A 21,680-nucleotide genomic window follows, 5' to 3' on the forward strand; every position below is an offset into this window, starting at 1 on the left:
TATGATGGAGAACCATGCTCTAAGTTCTTGTTCAAAGAAGACATAGAGCTGAAGAAGCAAGGTAAAAGCAACGCTGCTGTGTCAGACTCTGAGCCACTGACCTCTAGCTCGGCACCTGACCAAGGAGACATTAGAGCAGAAACACAGCAGAATGAGGAAGTTAGTGACCCTTTCCCCCGGAATTGGAACCCTCCCAAGCTGTTGTTTCCGACTGGCATTTAGACCTGGAGCCCATCCTACCACAGAACTATCTACAGCTGGTATAGGAGGCTGAGGCTAGAGAAGCACCTCGTTCTGATGCCACCAGCACCACATTCCAGACCATCATAGAAGATGACCAGCCTTCGCAGTCTTCGAGGACTGCGCTGGACAGGAAGTGGAGCATGACAAACCAAAGAAGATGACCAGCCTTCTCAGTCTTCGAGGACTGCGCTGGACAGGAAGTGGAGCATGACAAGCCAAAGAAGATGAGGAGGATTCGCAACATCTTCAGAAGGAAATGTAATGAAGGGGCTTCTAAAGCCTATTATCACCACAAGACTCGTATACTAGAAGATAATTCTAACAGCCTGACATTGTTATCTAATTTGTCTGTTATCTGGGAAATAGAATGATGGGATTTGGGCCTTTGCATTTCTGATTAGAAACCCCACAAGACTCCTACTAGAACAGAACAGCCTGATATTTATATATTTTTTGTTCCTATTTTATTGTTGTTCTCTTCATTTTAAAGTATAGTCATTTAACTTTTTTATGCACACTGATTGAGATAAAACTATATGTTCAATCTATATTGTTACTCTGTGGTTGGATGTTGATAGAGGAAAGGATTTGAAATAATGTAGACGATGAAGAAATTATCTGTGCATTTTATACCCCACATGGTATACTCTTTTTATTAAAAAAATGTACAAATATATACAATATATACAAATATTTTTGTTGAACAAATTTCAAACAGTATAACTGACTTTACAAAAATGGATTTGACAGGTAGAAATATGACAGTAGTAATGGCTAAATCTTGAGATTGTAAATGAAAAAGGATAGATTTCATTTTGCTCTCATTTTCACAGTGACATTGATAAATGATTCAGAAATTTCACAAAATGTTCAGGAGTACTAGTCTATTTCTAGTGTACTAGGGATTTTATACTGGTGGACATTGAGTCAGTACTGCCAGTCAGACACATGGACATGTATCAATATCATACACATCCTAACTCATAGTTTAATGTGGCTACATTCAACACAGGAACTATGAGAATTTATATTACTAAGTTATTACTTACTTCTGTACAGTATTTCGTTTTTTTTAACAACTTTTAAAACTATTTAGGATCAACAACATCCTAAACATCCTTCATCCTCTTTAAGGTCTTTAAAGTACAAAAATAGTGCCAACATCATCTAGGTCCAGGGTAATCTTCTGTTATGGACGGATACAACTTTGCTGAAAACACTTCTTTACAACTTTAAAAAGCATAGATTCCCATGCCAACCGTTGCCAGGGCTACACAGATCCCCAGCACCATTCTGAAGAGGGGTGATGCGTTGACCAGACTGGTCTGGATCTGAAAGGATCTAACTGTCAGTTTCTCTTCTGAGAAAAGAGGAAAGGAGGAATTATTAGTATTATCTAACACACTAACTGCATAAGTACTAAATATCACCGTCATCATATTCAGTCGTGTGTGTGTCCGTGCGTGTGGTGTGTGTGTGCGTGCGTGCATGCGTGCGTTCGCACATGCGTGTGCCTATGCATGTGTGTGTGTGTCTATGCCTATGCGTGTGTGTGTGTGTGTGTGTGTGTGTGTGTGTGTGTGTGTGTGTGTGTGTCTGTGTGTGCGCGTAACTTACCATCAGCCAGTTTGGAATGTGTCGACGTGTGTCTTGTGCATCTATTTCTGGTTGTCGTATGCATGAGCTCACTTTCCCTCTCTGTCACAGACACCATCTTCTGAAGATCGTCAAAGACCTGCATCACAGACAGATGCAAGACAACATCAGTCAAAAGTCAGTCGTCTTATGTACGAAGAGCCAAGAAGCTCATAAAAAAAACTAAATGGCACTCACTTAGCTTATAGTTGAACACCAACCCTAATATCTAACCTTATATCACCCCTAAACCATGGCTGTCCAGTTTCCCTATTCCTCGTCACCCCCCCCCCCCATCTCCCCAACCCATCCTCCACTCCACTCCTCCATCCTCCACTCCTCTCCTCCATCCTCCTCACCTGGATGTTCAACTCGAAGGCTCTGACAGCCTCCTCCAGCATTCCTTTCCTCTCCTCTTCCTCCAGCTCTATGCTGTTCATTCTACTCCTGTACAGCTGTTTGAACAGGTTGGGGCTGCTCACGCCCGGGAAGGAAAAGAACGACAGACCCTCGCCACCCTTCAGCCCCAGAGACTTCTGGGTAATGCGGCCAAGGACTTGTCCGCCAGATAGGTCGCCGAGGTAGCGGGTGTACGCGTGGGCCACTAGGTACTCAGGGTTGTCTTTGCCGATCTGTGGAGGGAAGGAGAGAAGGAGAGAGAGTCAGTACAGTCACTGGTGTGAATGCACTATAAACCCATTCCAAGTAACCCATTTTTTACATTTTTTTTTTATTATCTCAACTTCTAACGTTTGGCTGAATTTACATTGGATTTTTGAAACCCTCATTTGCCTCATTTGCCCCCTTCATGGTTAAATAAGGCAGGGTTTCCTAAACTCGGTCTTGGGGCCCATTTTGGGTGCACGTTTAGTTTTTTACCCTAGCACTAAACAGATGATTCAAATAATCAAAGGTTGATGATGAGGTAGTTATTTGAATCAGCTGTGTGGTGCTGGGGCAAAAACTAAAATGTGCACCCAGAGGAGGCCCCTGGACCGAGTTTGGGAAACACTGTTATAAAGCATTATGGTACGATTCAACTTCCACAGACCAGTCCAGTTTAATACACACCTGTCTGAGTCTATGGGCATATATTTTAGTGGCAGCCGGTACAACAATCTTCTCTCTCCAGTCCTGCCCATAGAAATGCTCCAGGTCTCTCTCCACTGACTCCAGCCGTGCTAGTTCCAGGGGGAAGTATATAGGCGCGACACTCGGGTGGTTGGAGTTGTTGTCCAGAGCTTCCTCTAGTGCTTGATAGATCTCATAGAGGGAGCACAGGAGAAGCTGAGGAAAGGAGACAAGGAAAGGATATAAACTAGTGTTAGTCTCAATACTTCCATTATACATAAAACACAGCACCTTGACCCACAACAGTTGATAGCAGCACATGATAGAATGATGGAGCATGATGATGCATGGCGCTCCAGCTCGGAAAATGTTGCATGTCCACACGGAACATTCGGATCAACTGATGGGAATTACAGTGTAGATAAGGAATCACAAGACCAATTGCGTTGTACTTGCTAGTATCTCCATTTACTAACATGCAGCAGAGGTTTAAACAGAGAGATTAATCTTTGCCTTTGTTAATGATATGTTAATGATTGATTACCTTGTACTGTGTCAGACTGACGTTTCCTCTCTGGTAGGCCAGCATCAGCTCAGTGTTCTCTGCTCTTACATGGCTGTCCTTGGTCACAGCCTTAATCTGCTCAGACAGATCACTGTGGGAGAGAGAAAGGAAAACACATGAACCCCTGTATTCAACCTGTAAAGTTACAGCATTACTGTACTGTTCACAGACAGAGAGAGAGAGAGAGAGAGAAAGAGAGAGAGAGAGAGAGAGATGGGGGGGTCATGTTAACTTCTGTTTTCAACCTGTGATAAAGACTGTCTTACACACTGAGTGGTGATGGACATATGGATGAGAGGGGGAATGCCCACTGACATATAGGACAGCTGGGTGACATATCACTTTAAGGTGGAAAACCAACATGGGTCTATCAATGGAGGCTAACTGCTAATGGGGATAAGATACTGCAGGTGACGGCAAGTAGATCAGAGAAATAGACACCTACTCAGAAGAACACCCCATGAAACGCTGCCTCTTGCAAAAGCAGCATGTTTCTAAGACACTTACTAACACAAAAAACAGTTTGGTTTGTCTGAGATCTTCATATGCTTGGTAGAGACATGCACAGAGACAGCGTATGTTAACTGTCTGCTAAGTTCAATCAAAACACAGAAATCAGTAGCATGTACACTGCTGGCTGTAACAACAGCCTTACCTGTCTGTGAGCTCCACTTGTGTCTGCATCATCTTGTCTGTCTCCATATCTGTATTCACAACAGAGAAAACCATCAATATGACTGAGATAACACGGTGTCATACCGTCTGATCTATAACAGAGTACACCGTATAAACATGATATGTATGTTGACAATAAGCCTTTACAATGATCACACATCAGATACTTGCATGTTGCTATTTGACCCAAACAGGAATTGCAATGTCAGTTGCTATAGAAAGTTATGACTGAAAGCTATGACCCAGAAATGGCACAAAAGTCAAATTGTAAATCAGTTTTTTCACTCACCAGTTCACAAGTTATACAATAGTTGGTCCTTTCTTTGTTGTTATATTCCCACAATGAGAGACTGTCTTCTCCTTCTCTCTTTCTTTCTTTCTTTCTTTCTTTCTTTCTTCCTAAGTGTACAATCCTTATTTTGTGTGCCTCCTCTCCGGTCTCTACCTCTCTTTATACTGTCCTCCCCTCCTCCCTCCCTCCCTTCTTTCTTCTCTTTCACGGGTTAGCTGAGCTGAGAGAAACAGGAAGCAGTAAACCTGACTCAACAACAGCTCTGCTAGGAACAGCTATGGGAACATTGTGGAGGGAGGGACTAGGACTAAACATGACAGGGCAACTTTAGGAATACTAGTAATGGAAAACTGGGGGAGGAGGGACCCGCGCTTAACATGACAAGGCAACTTTAGGAATAGAAATGGAAAACTGGAGGGAGGAGGGCCCAATGCTTAACATGACAGGGCAACTTTAGGAACATAAATCGAAAACTGGAGGGAGGGACCAGCGCTTAACATGACAGTGCAACTTTAGGAATATAAATGGAAAACTGGAGGGAGGGGGGACCAAGAGTAAACATGACTAACTTTTTTACCACCCTGGAAAGAAGAGGGAGGAGTGAGGGAATAGCAATGGACAACTGGGGAGTATGGAGGGACTAGGACTAATCATGACAGAGCAACTTTAGGAACAACATGGAATGGTGACAGGAATGTAGGCAAGGAGGAGGGATCAGAAGTCAGCACTAACTAAACATGACAGTGTAACTTCAGCACTCTGGGGAGCAGAGGGAGGAGTGTTGAAATCCAGACTCTGTGTAAACGACACAGCACAATCACATGACTATGGTGTGTTTTGTCAAGAAGTGGTAGTAATCTCATGTTTGATGATTCAAGTTTGCTACTTGAAGTTCGCTAGTTGGCTCTTTGTGTTAGGTTTACTGTCCATTATATATATATATATATATATATATGGGGCGGCAGGGTAGCCTAGTGGTTAGAGCGTTAGACTAGTAACCGTAAAGGTTGCAAGCTCATATCCCGAGCTAATAAGGTACAAATCTGTCATTCTGCCCCTGAACAGGCAGTTAACCCACTGTTCCTAGGCTGTCATTGAAAATAAGAATTTGTTCTTAACTGACTTGCCTAGTTAAATAAAGGTAAAAATATATTACCATACATGTTAAAAAAAAGGTAATGAAATACATGTGATTGAATACATTTTCCATAAACTCGTGAAATACTGTAAATTCCCTAACACTAAATGCAGAAGAGGTAAGAACAATTACCCAATGTACAAGTCACATTGTGGTTTATGTGTCATTAATTTTCTGATACATAGCAACATTTCATAATGGACTCGCTGACATTGCACTCTCCTGATGTTCAAGTGCAATGTCTAGCTCAAATAAGACAGAGTCACAGACACAGTGAACTTGAAGTCCACTGTCCAAATACACACTTAGAACAAAGGGTTCCAAAAGGGTTCTTTGGCTCCTATGGGGACAGCTGAAGAACCCTTTAAGGTTATAGCACCTTGTACTGTACTTTATAGTTGAGTATTATTTTGTTGAACTCCTCACCCTCCTTCCACTAGACTAACGTTAGTCTCTGTGGATGTTCTGTACAGTACATTCAATTAGCATGGGTAAAGAAAGATGAATATACACCTGTTGGTTTAATTGTTAACAGTGTAACCTAAATACTCTCCACTGTTTCTGTACACACAGTGTGCTGCAATGCTGTTTGACTTCATCTCTGACTGCCAAGTTCAACCTCCCTCTCTCTGTCACAACAAAGCTCTCAATCATGCCTGGAAATGGCAGTGGCAATTTGGCAATGATGTATCACTGAGAAGTAAACAACTATTACTATTTAATTCCCTCTTAGGTCTAATATCAGTTGATGATTCATATATGATATTGTTAATATGGGTATGCATTATAAGGGTATAATTATTCGATTTTGATGTCATAATATTTGATTTAAAGATTCATTTATTTAATGGAGAATAATCCATAACTGTAACTTTGTTGCAACCTGCAAGTCTGCAACAATGCAGCCAAATATATAGATTGCGTATGCTAAATTGTGGCAATAAAATAATTGGTCATAAAGTTTTAGGATGTGATTTTCATGCGGAAGCATTCAGCGATAAGAATATTGTTTTGACCGCTTACCGTGATTCAGCGACTATGTGGACGTGAGGGAAGGGGGAGCAAATGGGGTGAGAACGATTCGACCATTTCCTAAACATGAGTCCGCGGAATTTGTACTAGCAGGGACTCGCATTCCAATGGTGTTGAAATCATCCCACCAGCGAAGGAGACTTCAAATTCAGGAAATTATGGAGCAACGATTTACCACCCATAAATTGAGTAGAGTAGGCTAGCCTGACAGTCTGTGAGTAAAAACATATGAATTTAATCACACGGCAAAATTGTAACATACATTGCAATGTTTTGCAAATAATACTTTCACAAATAATACTGATTTTGTTACTCTTTGAAAAGTGTAGGCCAATGTCTCATTTTACGTAAACCATGCGCCTCCACCCACAGGGTGCGTTATCCTGCGCTTGTGAGCGCAGCAAACTTTGAACTCTTCAAAGATGGCGACAAGCGGTGGGTGAAGTTTGGAGATGGTCCATCAGTTCTTTGTCGACACATCGGAAAGCCAAAACGGAGCTCTTTTGATCAGCTACCAATTCGTTGTTGAAAAACACATAGCTATTTAATAATCGAAATTACCACGGGCGGTTGAGCAACATAGCCACCTCCGTACTGCGTTTACATTTGTGCGGAGCAGGTAGGCAGAGTGTTTGTTTAGAGGTGGTAGAATGCACCTGTTAGCAGGTCCAAATGCATATTTTTGCCAGTGTGCCAGCAGCTTCTTTGCAATAGTAGCCTATTCAGTATATTTGAACCTATACATTGTATCATGTTATGTGCATCGATTTTAATGTCTATATTACTGCCTCTCTTTCCCAGGTGTAGAAGATGGAGGGAGAGGTGGGCCTTGTGACCAGTCGCAGTCAGAGAGAGAAGAAAAGATCCTACAAAGATTTCCTGAGAGAGGAGGATGAGGATGTTGACCTAGTGGCGGATGAGAAACAACTTGTTGTCAAAGAACGCAAATGCAAGAAGTCACACAAGAAGAAGAGGAGACATTCAGGTTTGGAACGCGGATACATTGTGAGCGTGACTATGAAATTTGGAGCAATGGCACCCTGTTCCCTACATAGTGCACTACTTTTGACCATGGTCAGATCTAGTGCACTATGTAAGGAATAGGGTGCCATTTGGGACACATATCTCCCTGTAATTTTGGCTCAATCTCATAGGTGCTTCATCCTTTCTGTACTCTTTACAGGTGACCACACCCACCCCCACAGTTGGACCAATGGCAGTGCAGGACCGGAGTTGTATGTTCTCTCCCATCACCAGTACGACCACCAGACCTGTGAATCACCAGACGAATGGTTGACAGAAGGGGAGAGATTTGAGGAAGTGAGTGAACAGGTGGGGTAAGTCTCCATTTTATGTCCTTGATTCCTTGCAGCCTCAGACTTTCTCCTCTAATGAGGTTTAAGAAGGAGTCAAGGAGAGAGGAATTGAGATTCACCTGGGGAATAAGGCCTCTTTCTGGAGATGGTTAGTAAGAGGAAGACCAAGTTGCCCTCTAGACACCGATCTAAGTTATGTCTAGCATTTCCCCACTAGTGATTAATGTTAAGGATATAGGGAGGGTGTACTGATCCTAGATCTGTGTCTAAAATAGCAGCTTCTAGGCGTTATTGTGTAAAATGGACAGCAGAGGGCAGTGCTTGGTAAGTTTCCTTCCACTGATCTTCTTTTCTGCTTCTTACTCATCCCTTGTTTTCCCCCTGCTCCTCTCCCAGAGTAGGGAGGAGTCTACCATGCCTTCGTTCTGGATGTACATGGACGACCAGCAGAACGAGATAAGAGCGGAGGCCTCTACAGCTAGTTGCAGTCTCATGACCCCTGATACCACAGACTCACCCATGTTGACAGGGCCTGAGGTAGACCCAGTGAACGCAGCGGCCCACCTACAGCTGCTGGGGGAATCGCTGTCTCACATTGGCCACCGGCTTCAGGGAACTAAGGTGGGCTGGTTGAACACTGTTGGCTTCATTGTCCTCACACTGAAAGGCTACTGAATACGGACATGTCATGCAAGAATTGTTCGATTGAAGTTGCTCATAGTTTGATGAATCTCGCTCTCTTTCGCCCTGACCCTCCCTTTATTTCTGTCTCTTTCCCTGTCGGTGTCTCTTTCTGTCTCTCTCTAGGAGATGATGGCAGTGTCAGGTAGTCTGTCTGTGTTACTGGACTCTCTACTGTGTGCCCTGGCTCCCTTGGCCTGTCTCACTTCTCTGGTCCCCGAGCTACGCAGCTGCCCTTCACACTCACACACACTGGTGAGGCTTACACACACACACACACACACACACTCAGTAGCTGTCAAATGATTAGGACCCTCACCACCAACTTCTGTTATCCCCATCTTTCTTCTAGGCAGAGACTCTGGACAACATTGCCTATGTGATGCCTGGTTTGTGAAGTCTGTCTGATGAAGAGAAGAGCCTTAACCAGGGCAAACAGGACGTTGTCATACTTTGAAGATGTTCCTTCCTATCTGTTTGGGGCTTTTGAAGGGATGGGGGATAAGTAAGCCGTTTGTTTTAAGAGGGGCTTTTAAGCGAACGTCCCAATCTGCACGTCCCGCTCTACTTTACCTCCGAAGTTATCTGGGTTCATATTGAATTTGAAAGATAAACCATTTGTTCAATTAAAACGTGTTTTGTTCATGCACTCGTTTTGATATTTTTCCAACTTGGCAAGAGCTTTTAATCAACGGTTCATGGATTGTTCCAGATGAAATACTTTGACTATTTAAGAGAATCATTTCCACTTGTTGAGCTCTGACTCATCACGTAAGACTGTCAGTGTCTGTTCTCACAACAGCCACATGTTTTTAGACTGACAGGATGTCTAAAACACTGCAATGGGGTTGGTTCTATAACTATAAAACACTGCAGTGGGGTTGGTTCTATAACTGGTAAACACTGCAGTGAGTCTGGTTCTATAACTGTAAAACACTGCAGTGGGTCTGGTTCTATAACTGTAAGAAGTGTACAGTAACTCTAGAAGTGCCATGAATAGAGCCAATGTGATTCCTTGTTCTACATGTCAGAGGCATGTTTGTTCTACGTAGCCTATTTCTCTGAACATTCCAAAACGTTGCGTCCTGCTGTACAGATATTCAACCACACCTGTAGAACTAATCTAGCTCATAATGTACCATCACATATACAGTACCAGTCAAACGTTTGGACTCATTCCTGGCTTTTTCTTTACTTTTACTATTTTCTATACTGTGAAATAATAGTGAAGACTAAACTGAAATAACACATGGAATCATGTAGTAACCCAAAAAGTTAAGTCAAAATATATTTTCTATTTGAGATTCTTCAAGGTATCCACCCGTTACCTTGATTAACAGAATGTGACTGGCAGAACGGATGTGGTATGTGGAGGATGAGGGCTGCAGTAGATATCTCAGATAGGGGGGAGTGAGGCCTAAGAGGGTTTTATAAATAAGCATCAACCAGTGGGTCTTGCGATGGGTGTATAGAGATGACCAGTTTACAGAGGAGTATAGAGTGCAGTGATGTGTCCTATAAGGAGCATTGGTGACAAATCTGATGGCCGACTGGTAAAGAACCTCCAGCCGCACCCTTACCTGCCTTGTTAAAAGGTCATTTCTGGAATTTCTTTCCTTAATGCCTTTGTGGCAATCAGTTGTGTTGTGACAAGGTAGGGATGGTATACAGAAGATAGCCCAAGTCCATATTATGGCAAGAACAGCTCAAATAAGCAAAGAGAAACGACAGTCCGTCACTACTTTAAGACAAGCAGGTCAGTCAATCTGGAAAATTTCAACAGCTTTGAAAGTTTCTTCAAGTGTAGTCGCAAAAACTATCAAGTGCTATGATGAAACTGGCTCTCATGAGGACCGCCACAGGAAAGGAAGACCCAGAGTTACCTCTGCTGCAGATGATAAGTTCATTACAGTTACCAGCCTCAGAAACTGCAGCGCAAATAAAGTCTTCAGAGTTCAAGTAACAGACACATAATATCAACTGTTCAGAGGAGCTGTGTCTATCAGGCCTTCATGGTTGAATTGCTGCAAAGAAACCACTACTAAAGGACACAAATAAGAAGAGGAGACTTGCTTGGGCCAAGAAACACGAGCAATGGACATTAGACCGGTCGAAACATGTCCTTTGGTCTGATGAGTCCAAATTTGAGATTTTTGGTTCCAACCGCCTTGTCTTTGTGAGACGCAGAGTAGGTGAACGGATGATCTCTGCATGTGTGGTTCCCACAGAGAAGCAACAGGACAATGACCGTGAACACACCTCCAGGCTGTGTAAGGGCTATTTGACCAAGAAGGAGAGTGATGGAGTTCTGTATCAGATGACCTGACCTCCACAAACACCCAACCTCAAACCAACTGAGATGGTTTGGAATGCAGAGTGAAGAAAAAACAGCCAACAAATGCTCAGCATATGTGGGAACTCCTTCAAGACTGTTGGAAAAGCATTCCTCATGAAGCCGGTTGAGAGAATGCCAAGAGTGCAAAGCTGTCATCAAGGCAAAGGGTGGCTATATGTTTTGATCTGTTAAACACTTTTTGGTTACTACATGATTCTGTATGTGTTACTTGGTGGTTTTGATGTCCACTATTATTCTACATTGTAGAAAATAGTAAAAATAAAGAAAAACTCTTGAATGAGAAGGTGTCCAAACTTTTGACTGGTACTGTAGATTGGTACCCACTCTCTCCATCGCAGGCCATCGCCACCCATGTACCCCTCATTGGCTGTGGTGAACGTTTGGCATGAGTGTCACTGTTTACCACTCCGCCTCTCCACGGAATACCTGGTGGCCTCTGAACAATAGAGCCAGAGAATGTTGGTGTGTTTCAGCGTGCGTGTGACCGAGAAAGGGAGGGTGCACTAGGTAGACCGGTGACTCACTAATACCGACACTCCTTAATCCATGTAGTTTGGCCGTATTTAGAGGTTGATGAGGAAGGATAGGTGTTGCCATAACAGACTGATAGAGGTGAGGAGGGTTACACAGGAGAGACAAGCCGGTTCAGAGCGACTGGGTTCATCTGAGAGAAGGAAGGAGAAGACACACAGGGATACAGACAGAAAACCCAGCAACCCATTCCAACAAACAAACCTGGGTAAGGGGGATACCTCAGTAGATTTAGGTGGTTGATGTGTGTACCGTGTATGTCAGTCAGGAGGGTTCTTAAAACGGAACAGATCATAGACTGTAAGGTATTTAAAAGCCTTGAATTTCTTCATATTTCACATGATCTAATCTAAATCAAAGACGCCTGTGAAAGGGAAGCTGTTGCTACAGTACTGTTTCTCCTACACCTCACGGAGGTCTTCATTTGACCTCAACCCCTGAGGCAATGCCACCCCGCCATGTGTAGGCAGTAAACGATATGGTTGTTTAAACTGATCATAATGCACAGGATCAGGTCTGTTCCAGTTTCGCTGCTAGGAGAACAGGAGTGTTAAGAGTTGACAGGACATGGTCGTCTGTGGTTAGAAACACGGGATATTAACAACAGGTTGTCAGGACGTATCTAACTGAAGTAGGCCTACATATGCTGCATGTGTCGTACTGTTTGTGCGGTTTCTATGTTCTGGTGCTATGAGCTTGTAGTGTACATTGTGTGTTTGAGTATTACTCCACACGTTGTTCTGAACAGAATGTCGTTGGACAGGCCTGGCAGGGGTATGTCGTTGGACAGGCCTGGCAGGCGTGTGGGGGTGTGGCTGGAAATTGGTCACCCGTGCACATGATGCATGCACACACACACAAGGAAAGAGAGATGGGGGGGAAAGTTTGACACTACACAGGCAGATCAGTGAACACAGACAATACCTCACCTGTAACTTGAATCTTTGCATCTCTGATACACACACATTCCAATTGAAAGATAGATACACACACACCAGACGACACACTGCTTCAAAGGTGTTCACTGACAGTAAGCATTTCTTTGTAACACCTCTTCTGGATTATTCTTTGAATGATAGGATGACTGACCCAGGTTAGATGATAAGACAAGAGGCAACCCAGCCCACATTTCCAGTTGAACTTTCAGGTGTGTTCATCATGGCAGTTAGACAGACTGGGTGTGAGAGAGAAGCCTGCGGCTACACACGAAGACACACACCCTTACATGTTATTCCCACGCTGATAACTAGTGGTATGGAGAACAAAGTCATTTATTCACGCGAATGAACATCATCTTGACCATCAGGCATACTGTAAGTAATACCTCTTCAGTATCTGTAACTAATCTCTCTCTCTTTCAGCTATGACTGACGTCCTCCCCGGCAGCCATGCCAGAACTCCAGAGCCAGAGCTCCGCCTGGTCCTCCTAGGGACCATCGGCTGTGGCAAGACCCTGTCAGGAGACACCCTCCTGGGCCAGTCCTCCTCCGGCTCTCCTTCCTCCTCTGGTTCTTCCCCCAGGCTTTGCCAGCTGAGGCCTGGGGCCTCCGAGGGCCGGAGGTTGACTGTGGTGGAGGCCCCTCGCTGGTACTGGAGCGGGGGCCACATGGAGGCTGGGGTGAGGAAGGAGACAGAGAGGGTACTTGAGCTGGCTGCCCCGGGGCCACACGCCTTCCTGCTGCTGGTTCCTGTCGGCCAGTTCACCGAGGTGGGTCTAATAGTTCTCTGATCGTTCAGAGAAGTTCTATGTTTCTTTGTTATTGAGTCTCTGGTGTTTTGTCATGTAGTTTTACCACGGTGTTGTGAGTCCTGAACAGTCTCTATGTTCTGTGTTATTTCCTTTTGTTTGACTTAATGATGCACACTGTGCTTATGAATACCATGTATTTGCATCGTTCTAATTGATCCAGGTGGAGCACAGAGTGCCCGCTGAGCTGGAGGAGGTGTTTGGGGAGGGAGTGTTGAAACACACCCTGGTGCTGTTCACCTGTGGAGACTACCTGATGGGCCAGGGGGCGGGGCAGTACCTGGAGGGAGAGGACCCTGGGCTCAGGGAGGTGATTGACAGGTGTGGGGGCCAATACCACGTCCTCAACAACCGCCGACCGCAGGACAGGGAGCAGGTCAGGGAGCTGCTGGAGAAGGTAACCATGACAACCATCCCATCTTATAATGATAGTGATGACAGTGGATCCAATTGATGTAGTGCCTGTATGTGCTTCTACTGTCAATTTGTAGGACCCGCCCACTTTATTGACACATCACTTTATTGACACATCACTTTATTGACACATCACTTTCAAATACTTTATTACTATGTCCAGGGAATGTTGCAAATACGTATAACCACCCTGTTGGTATTTTATATTTGAGCCACTGTGCTTTATTGCAGGTGGAGAACATGGTACAAAAGAACAGAGGATGCTACATACGACAAAACACCCTGCAGAGAGAGATGGAAGAACAAGCGAGGGGGAGAAAGAGGGAACTGAAGGAGAAGGTGGAAGAACAAGCGAGGGGGAGAGAGAGGGAACTGAAGGAGAAGGTGGAAGAACTGAAGGAGAAGGTGGAAGAAAGCGAGGGGGAGAGAGAGGGAACTGAAGGAGAAGGTGGAAGAACAAGCGAGGGAGAGAGAGAGGGAACTGAAGGAGAAGGTGGAAGAACAAGCGAGGGAGAGAGAGAGGGAACTGAAGAGGTACAAAGTGAAGGAGGAGAAAGAGACTGTGCTGGAATCTAGACACGTCACAAGCACAGAGACACGCAGATATTGTGGAAGCCAGAAAAGAGAGGTTACACCTAACTCTGCTATAGAGAGGAGAAGAGAGGAAGAGAGGGAAGAGATCAATAGAGGGGAAGCGAGTGAGGAGATGGAAAACTGGAAGGAAGAGATGGAGAAGATAAAGAAAGAGAGGGATGAGATAATGAAGAGCAGGAAAGAGAAGGAAGAGATGGAGAGAAAAATAGAGGAAGAGTGGGAGAAGAGAAGAAAAGATGAGATGGAGAAGAGAAGGGGGAGAGAGAGGGAACTGAAGGAGAAGGTGGAAGAACAAGCGAGGGGGAGAGAGAGGGAACTGAAGGAGAAGGTGGAAGAACAAGCGAGGGAGAGAGAGAGGGAACTGAAGGAGAAGGTGGAAGAACAAGCGAGGGAGAGAGAGAGGGAAATGAAGGAGAAGGTGGAAGAACAAGCGAGGGGGAGAGGGAGGGAACTGAAGGAGAAGGTGGAAGAACAAGCGAGGGGGAGAGAGAGGGAACTGAAGGAGAAGGTGGAAGAACAAGCGAGGGGGAGAGAGAGGGAACTGAAGGAGAAGGTGGAAGAACAAGCGAGGGGGAGAGAGAGGGAACTGAAGGAGAAGGTGGAAGAACAAGCGAGGGAGAGAGAGAAGGAACTGAAGGAGAAGGTGGAAGAACAAGCGAGGGGGAGAGAGAGGGAACTGAAGGAGAAGGTGGAAGAACAAGCGAGGGAGAGAGAGAGGGAACTGAAGGAGAAGGTGGAAGAACAAGCGAGGGGGAGAGAGAGGGAACTGAAGGAGAAGGTGGAAGAACAAGCGAGGGAGAGAGAGAGGGAACTGAAGGAGAAGGTGGAAGAACAAGCGAGGGGGAGAGAGAGGGAACTGGAATCTAGACACGTCACCAACACAGAGACACGCAGATATTGGGGAAACAGGAAAAGAGAGGTTACACCTAACTCTGCTATAGAGAGGAGAAGAGAGGAAGAGAGGGAAGAGATCAAGAGGAGAAGGGAAGAGATGGAGAGGAAAAGAGAAGAAGAGATTGAGAGGAGAAGAAGGGAAGATATGGAAGAAAAAGTGACTGTGAAACCCTTGGTTAACTGTCTTCAATCAACACCAACACAACAGCAGCAGCCAACAGAGTCCCAGAATGGTGGTCCAGCACTGTTCACAAGGATCCCTAGTTTCCATCTGACTGAAGGTAAAGACCCATTTTGTATGGAAACTGTCCGCTAGCCACACTTCGGTATGGATATATATGTCCATTACTCAAACCAAGCTCAAACAAACTACTTTGACACTGAAAGTAATGTGTGGCAATGAAGGGTTGTTCACTAGACTGTGTTCCTTTGTTGTAATTCTGTCTTTTTGTCTCCAGAGGGCGCTATACTCTCACAGCTGTCCGAACTCGAAGCAAAACCAGCCCAGAAAGTTGTTAATACCTGTAAGTCACATACTTCTCAGTGTAACACGACAATGTCAATTGTGGTGTTCTTTAACTTTCCCCCATTTCATCTAAATGTGAGAGAGATCTAAAAATACTGTCTGTCCTTGTCAGTCTGCCACAGAATCAACAGCTTTGGAGTGATCTAAACATACTGTCTGTCCTTGTCAGTCTGCCACAGAATCAACAGCTTTGAAGTGATCTAAACATACTGTCTGTCCTTGTCAGTCTGCCACAGAATCAACAGCTTTGGAGTGATCTAAAAATACTGTCTGTCCTTGTCAGTCTGCCACAGAATCAACAGCATTGGAGAGAAGACAACCACCTCCTCCTCCTCCTACACCTCCTCCTCCTCCTCCCAGTCAGAGTTGCGTGTGGTTCTGCTGGGTAGGTCAGGGTCAGGGAAGAGTGCAGCAGGTAATATCATACTGGGGCGGGAGGAGTTTGTGTCTCGACCAGACATTACCACAGCCGTCACTCAGGACTGTCAGAAGAGCAGGGCCCTCGTTGCCGGGAGACGGGTTAGTGATTGATTAATCGTTATTACAGCTTTATTGGGTTTCTATTTTCTTAAACATTGAATAATATGAGGTCTATTGACTTCTATTGAGGTCTATTGACTTCTATTGAGGTCTATTGACTTCTATTGAGGTCAATTGACTTCTATTGAGGTCTATTGACTTCTATTGAGGTCTATTGAGGTCTGCAGTTTGACCTGTTTCAAACTGAAACCCATCAAGTATTATGTCTAAGAATGTTATAGTGTTAATGACTGTAAACACTTTCACAGTAAATGTGGGGGGGGGTCAAGTTGAACTTTTGCGTCAGTAAAATCAATATAGTAGTGACCTCAAATGACAAGCTACATGCCAGTCATTTCAGACCTCAACAAATCCTCTTCTCCTCTTCTTTATCCTCCCTCTCCCTCCAGGTGGCAGTGGTGGACACTCCAGACTGGTTCCGCTCCGAGCACCCTCCCGATGTGGTCCGATCCCAGCTGTCGTCCTGTGTGGCCCTCTCGGCCCCTGGCCCCCACGCCTTCATCCTCTGTGTCCCCGTGGACCAACCAGCCCAGGCAGAGCTACATGCTCTAGGGGCCCTAGAGAAAGTCTTTGGTCCCGGGGCGGTCCGGACCCACACCCTGGTCCTCTTCACTCACTCCGATCGGTTGAAGGAGAGCGGGAAAGTGGGAGTCGAAGGAGTGGAGAAGTATATCTCCAGCCAGAGGAGAGATTTGTTGGAGTTGGTTAAACGATGTGGGGATCGGTATCATGTGATGGAGAGAGGGAGTGGAGGAGAAGAGGAGGAGGAGAGGAAGAGGAGGAGTGTGGGGGAGTTGTTGGAGAAGGTGGAGCAGACGGTGAGAGAGGGAGGAGGAGAGTGTTTCTCCTGTCCGCTCTTCCAGGAGGCGGAGGATAGGGTGAGACAGAGACAGGAGGAGATAGTGAGGGAGAGGAGGGGAAGAGGAGAGGAGGTGAAGAGACAAGCGCTTCATTCCTACTCCATGCAGCCCTTGAGAGAGACAGAGGAAGATGTGGATGAGGAGGAGAACGAGAGAACGAGAGAGGAGGCGGAGAAGAGTGTGAGCGCCCTGGAATTGGAAAATCTTCCCTCGCTCTCGTCCTCTTCTGCATGGTATTCGTCGCTCCTTCGCTCGGTGTGGGAGAAGGTGGGGGCGGGAGCGAGTAAGGTCCCCAAGCTGACGGCTGGAGGTGCGCTGCTGGGTGGGGTGGTGGGCGTGTTCTTTGGAGGGCCCATAGGGGGAGCTATAGGGGCCACTGCTGGATCTGTGGCCACTGAGGTGGGGAGAAGGAGGTTTAGCCAGACAAAGAACTCAGCAGAAGAGACAGATGCCACAGGGAGAATAGAAGGAGAAATCTTGGACAAGGTGTTGAAAACCGAGTGAGAGAGTCAGATCCACACACGTTGATATATGAGAGATTAGAGGTTTCTACCTATGATATATATCCACCTGTGACCGCGCAGACGTTGTATATATCTGTGATTATAAACTGGGTTGGTCGAGCCCTGAATGATGATTGGCTGACAGCCGTGGTATATCAGACAGTATACCACGGGTATGACAAACATTTCTTTTTACTGTACTAATTACGTTGGAAACCAGTTTATAATAGCAATAAGGCACCTCGGGGGTTTGTGATATATGGCCAATATACCATGGCTATATACTACGTTGCATCGTGCCTAAGAACAGCCCTTAGCCGTGGTATATTTTCCATATACCACACCCCCTCGGGCCTTATTGCTTAAAAATAATGCTGGTAATATTGTATATCTGTGAACATAATGTTGGTAACATTGTACAACATATACTGATGTGTAAGTTGTTTTGCGGCAAATACCGGTTCTCATTGACTACTTCAATGTTTTGTTGTATTTCTTTTTCAGCTATTACAATTATGACTTGTTAAATAACTCACATGTGCTATGTCATTATTATTCAAATTACATTCAACATGGTTTCTTTATATGTTAAACTACTATTGTGCATATAGTTAATCCGTTTATTAATGCTAATAAAACACATTGCATGATAATATCATTCAGTTGGGTTTGAAGGCCTACAATATGTAAAGTTGGTCCTGCAAATATGTAATAAAACCCAGGGGAGGCAGAGGCAAGGGGGTATTATCTCCATGTCCCAGACTGCTTTGCCTCACCCTCCAGGCCTCTTGTATCAGTAGGACTGGATAGAGCAGGTCTAGGACACCAGCCCCTACCACACCAACCACCTCTCTGTGTGATCTGATCCTCAGGGGCCTCCGTAGTTCACCCTACAAGCTCTCACAGTCTCACGTCAGAATTAGACGTTCATCCATGTTTCTCAAAGTGTTTGAGGTTGAGTTTAGGCGTTAACTCCAAATTCTTAAGGTTAGGCGTTCATCCTGAATGGTTCATGCAACGATTAAGGTTTGGCATAGGCTTAAAACAAAATATCAAAAACAACTTTATATCACTGGATTCGAACATGCAACCTTTGACCCTTTGGAACCACAGGCAGATGCTTATGCTCATCTACAATGCCCTAGAAAAGCCAAAACCTACTTTACGGTAACAGCTGTTGGGCGGCACGGAGGGAGCCGGCCGTGGAGCGCACCACTGTTGGCCTGCACGGAGGGAGCCAGGGCCAGGTTGGCACGTCAGAGATGGAGGCTAGAGGCAGAGGCAATAGGGTTATGTAACCAGTCCTTCCTGTTGTGTCAGAGCGACCGGGTGTGGTGGGGGGTCTGAGAGAGAGAAAGGGAGAGGGAACGAGGGTCTTTGTGGCTGATTTTCTCTTATTTCCGGCTCTTTTTTTTGCCCTTCCCTCTCTCCCCTCTTCCATACATGTAGCGGTTGATTGCACCACAGCAACTTAATGGCTGTAGATGAGACAGCACTAACTGTAGAGCCATTTCCTGGCCACCTGATAGCTGGAGACACGCAGCCAACCTGGGGGAAAGGGTTGAGGGGGACACCAACTAGGGCTGGGAGATATCGTCAACATTTTTGACGGTATGATGGTATTTGACAGTATTTTACCTTTTTTTATAATAAAAGTTCTAAATATGCTTCATGAGTAGTGCAGGACCGTAGGTAGGGTGGCAACAAATACATTCTAGGTGTTTCAACGGGGCTTTCTCTTCTGATTGCTTTATACTGTTCAATCAAACTTCATCCTAACATTATTTTCAGCATTTTCATCCATTTCTGCGTTTTCTTCACTCGTGTTATCATCTCTCCTCGCTATTACCACTTTATCATCTCTCCTCACTGTACCACTTTATCATCTCTCCTCGCTGTACTACTTTATCATCTCTCCTCGCTATTACCACTTTATCATCTCTCCTCGCTATTACCACTTTATCATCTCTCCTCGCTGTACCACTTTATCATCTCTCCTCGCTGTACCACTTTATCATCTCTCCTCGCTGTACCACTTTATCATCTCTCCTCGCTGTACCACTTTATCATCTCTCCTCGCTGTACCACTTTATCATCTCTCCTCGCCGTACCACTTTATCATCTCTCCTCGCCGTACCACTTTATCATCTCTCCTCGCCGTACCACTTTATCATCTCTCCTCGCCGTACCACTTTATCATCTCTCCTCGCTGTACCACTTTATCATCTCTCCTCGCCGTACCACTTTATCATCTCTCCTCGCCGTACCACTTTATCATCTCTCCTCGCCGTACCACTTTATCATCTCTCCTCGCTGTACCACTTTATCATCTCTCCTCGCCGTACCACTTTATCATCTCTCCTCGCTGTACCACCTTTGTTTTGTCTTTGTATGCCTCTATGTTGTAAAAAAGTTACTTTTTCTTTATCAGAATAATTATTCTACTAGGTTTCCATAACTAGGTTTCCATAACTAGGTTTCCATAACTAGGTTTCCATCCAATATGCACATTTACCCACCAGTGGTGTGTCTCCACCAAACTGACTTGTTGAGGATAAAAATCAGTGCGTGATGATGTAGTGCACAAAAACATGTATTTTTCGGTTAAGGTTTCTTGTACTGAATAAAAATTGAAAGTTCAACGTGTTTCCATCGCTTTTTTACCGATAGTTGTGACACAAAAACTGTTGCATTAAATAGTATATGTGCCTACTCTGGTCGTGCGCGCCAGCCAACAACAGCTATACAGTGCAGGTAATGCAGGCTGTGCAGGTAGGCTAGTCTACATGATGAGATTATTATGGCTAAGAGAGAGAATATTTTGTCACACAGCAGTCAAGCACCAATCATCATGTCACCAGAATAAGACATTTTTGGAAAGGTGTATCAAGAGGACCACACATCATATCATCGTGTGACTCCAAGTTTACGTCGATATGATGGTTATTATATCAATATTTGCGCATAAAGGCATTTCCACCTCCATTTCACGCATAGTACATTTTACTGACACAAATAGATCCCACCATTTCGAACTAACAAATTATCTGTCAGCCTTTACAAAATTGTACCTAAACGTCCTATTTCACAGCTGTCATGATTTTACCACCCCTCACCCTCCATCCCCCCCACCACCACCACCACCACCAACACCACCACCACCCCTTACCCTCCACCCCCCCCATCACCACCACCACCACCACCCCTTACCCTCCACCCCCCCCCACCACCACCACCACCACCACCACCCCTTACCCTCCACCCTCCACCCCCCACCACCACCAACACCACCACCACCCCTTACACCCCCCCACCACCACCACCCCTTACCCCCCACCACCACCACCACCCCTTACCCCCCACCACCACCACCACCCCTTACCCCCCCACCACCACCACCACCCCTTACACCCCCCCACCACCACCACCACCCCTTACACCCCCCCACCACCACCACCCCTTACCCCCCACCACCACCACCACCCCTTACACCCCCCCACCACCACCACCACCCCTTACACCCCCCCACCACCACCACCCCTTACCCCCCACCACCACCACCACCCCTTACCCCCCACCACCACCACCACCCCTTACACCCCCCCACCACCACCACCCCTTACACCCCCCCACCACCACCACCCCTTACCCCCCACCACCACCACCACCCCTTACCCCTCACCACCACCACCACCCCTTACCCCCCACCACCACCACCACCCCTTACCCCCCACCACCAACACCACCCCTTACCCTCCACCCCCCCCCCCCCCCCCCCTTACCCTCCACCCACGCCTCCATTTCCACACCCGTTTGCAGCTGCACTGAAGGGACAGAATGGACACGTTGTCCATCGTGGACTGGAGGTTAAAGCTGCCGCCACCCGTTATTTTCCACGTCCGGGATTCTCACGGTACTGTCATCGGTCAGCTATGTCCGGCTTGGGGACATCAGCAGGGAGCATTTTTCCACCTTTCTTTTTTCAAACCGGTACTCTCTCTCTCTCTCTCTCTCTCATGGTTATAAATCTGCCATGTAACTAACCAACACAAACAAACAACCATAAA

General features: G+C 45.7%; 4 protein-coding genes across 6 annotated transcripts; 3 read left to right on the plus strand and 1 right to left on the minus strand.

The window, feature by feature from the left end:
• Positions 1–1,239: 1,239 nt before the first annotated feature.
• Positions 1,240–4,681, minus strand: LOC139401997 (heme oxygenase-like). The gene is made up of 7 exons (XM_071146038.1): positions 4,479–4,681; positions 4,170–4,218; positions 3,494–3,605; positions 2,950–3,165; positions 2,238–2,510; positions 1,861–1,978; positions 1,240–1,603 (listed from the first exon to the last, which is right to left on the minus strand). Exons 2-7 carry the CDS (start codon positions 4,214–4,216, stop codon positions 1,476–1,478), a joined length of 894 nt encoding a protein of 297 aa, XP_071002139.1. The 5' UTR covers positions 4,217–4,218; positions 4,479–4,681; the 3' UTR covers positions 1,240–1,475.
• Positions 4,682–7,021: 2,340 nt separating this feature from the next.
• Positions 7,022–9,297, plus strand: LOC139401998 (HMG domain-containing protein 4-like). 2 transcript variants are annotated; one of them, XM_071146039.1, is made up of 6 exons: positions 7,022–7,270; positions 7,453–7,636; positions 7,835–7,988; positions 8,369–8,588; positions 8,775–8,903; positions 9,001–9,297. In XM_071146039.1, exons 2-6 carry the CDS (start codon positions 7,462–7,464, stop codon positions 9,043–9,045), a joined length of 723 nt encoding a protein of 240 aa, XP_071002140.1. In that variant the 5' UTR covers positions 7,022–7,270; positions 7,453–7,461; the 3' UTR covers positions 9,046–9,297. The 2 variants fall into 2 exon arrangements, with proteins under 2 accessions (XP_071002140.1, XP_071002141.1); XM_071146040.1 differs by having other exon boundaries at positions 7,835–7,971; positions 8,364–8,588.
• Positions 9,298–12,623: 3,326 nt separating this feature from the next.
• LOC139401990 (GTPase IMAP family member 7-like) lies at positions 12,624–15,220 on the plus strand. The gene is made up of 4 exons (XM_071146029.1): positions 12,624–13,243; positions 13,446–13,679; positions 13,928–14,035; positions 15,200–15,220. Exons 1-4 carry the CDS (start codon positions 12,899–12,901, stop codon positions 15,218–15,220), a joined length of 708 nt encoding a protein of 235 aa, XP_071002130.1. The 5' UTR covers positions 12,624–12,898.
• LOC139401995 (GTPase IMAP family member 7-like) lies at positions 15,064–17,981 on the plus strand. Of its 2 annotated transcripts, XM_071146033.1 has the most exons (4): positions 15,064–15,465; positions 15,643–15,708; positions 15,994–16,229; positions 16,640–17,981. In XM_071146033.1, the coding sequence occupies exons 1-4, from the start codon at positions 15,282–15,284 to the stop codon at positions 17,612–17,614; spliced, it is 1,461 nt and encodes a 486-aa protein (XP_071002134.1). In that variant the 5' UTR covers positions 15,064–15,281; the 3' UTR covers positions 17,615–17,981. The 2 variants fall into 2 exon arrangements, with proteins under 2 accessions (XP_071002134.1, XP_071002135.1); XM_071146034.1 differs by lacking the exon at positions 15,643–15,708.
• The last annotated feature ends 3,699 nt before the right edge of the window (positions 17,982–21,680 follow it).

The sequence above is a fragment of the Oncorhynchus clarkii genome, unplaced genomic scaffold, assembly GCF_045791955.1.
Source record: "Oncorhynchus clarkii lewisi isolate Uvic-CL-2024 unplaced genomic scaffold, UVic_Ocla_1.0 unplaced_contig_4448_pilon_pilon, whole genome shotgun sequence".
Classification (NCBI taxonomy): Eukaryota; Metazoa; Chordata; class Actinopteri; order Salmoniformes; family Salmonidae; genus Oncorhynchus; species Oncorhynchus clarkii.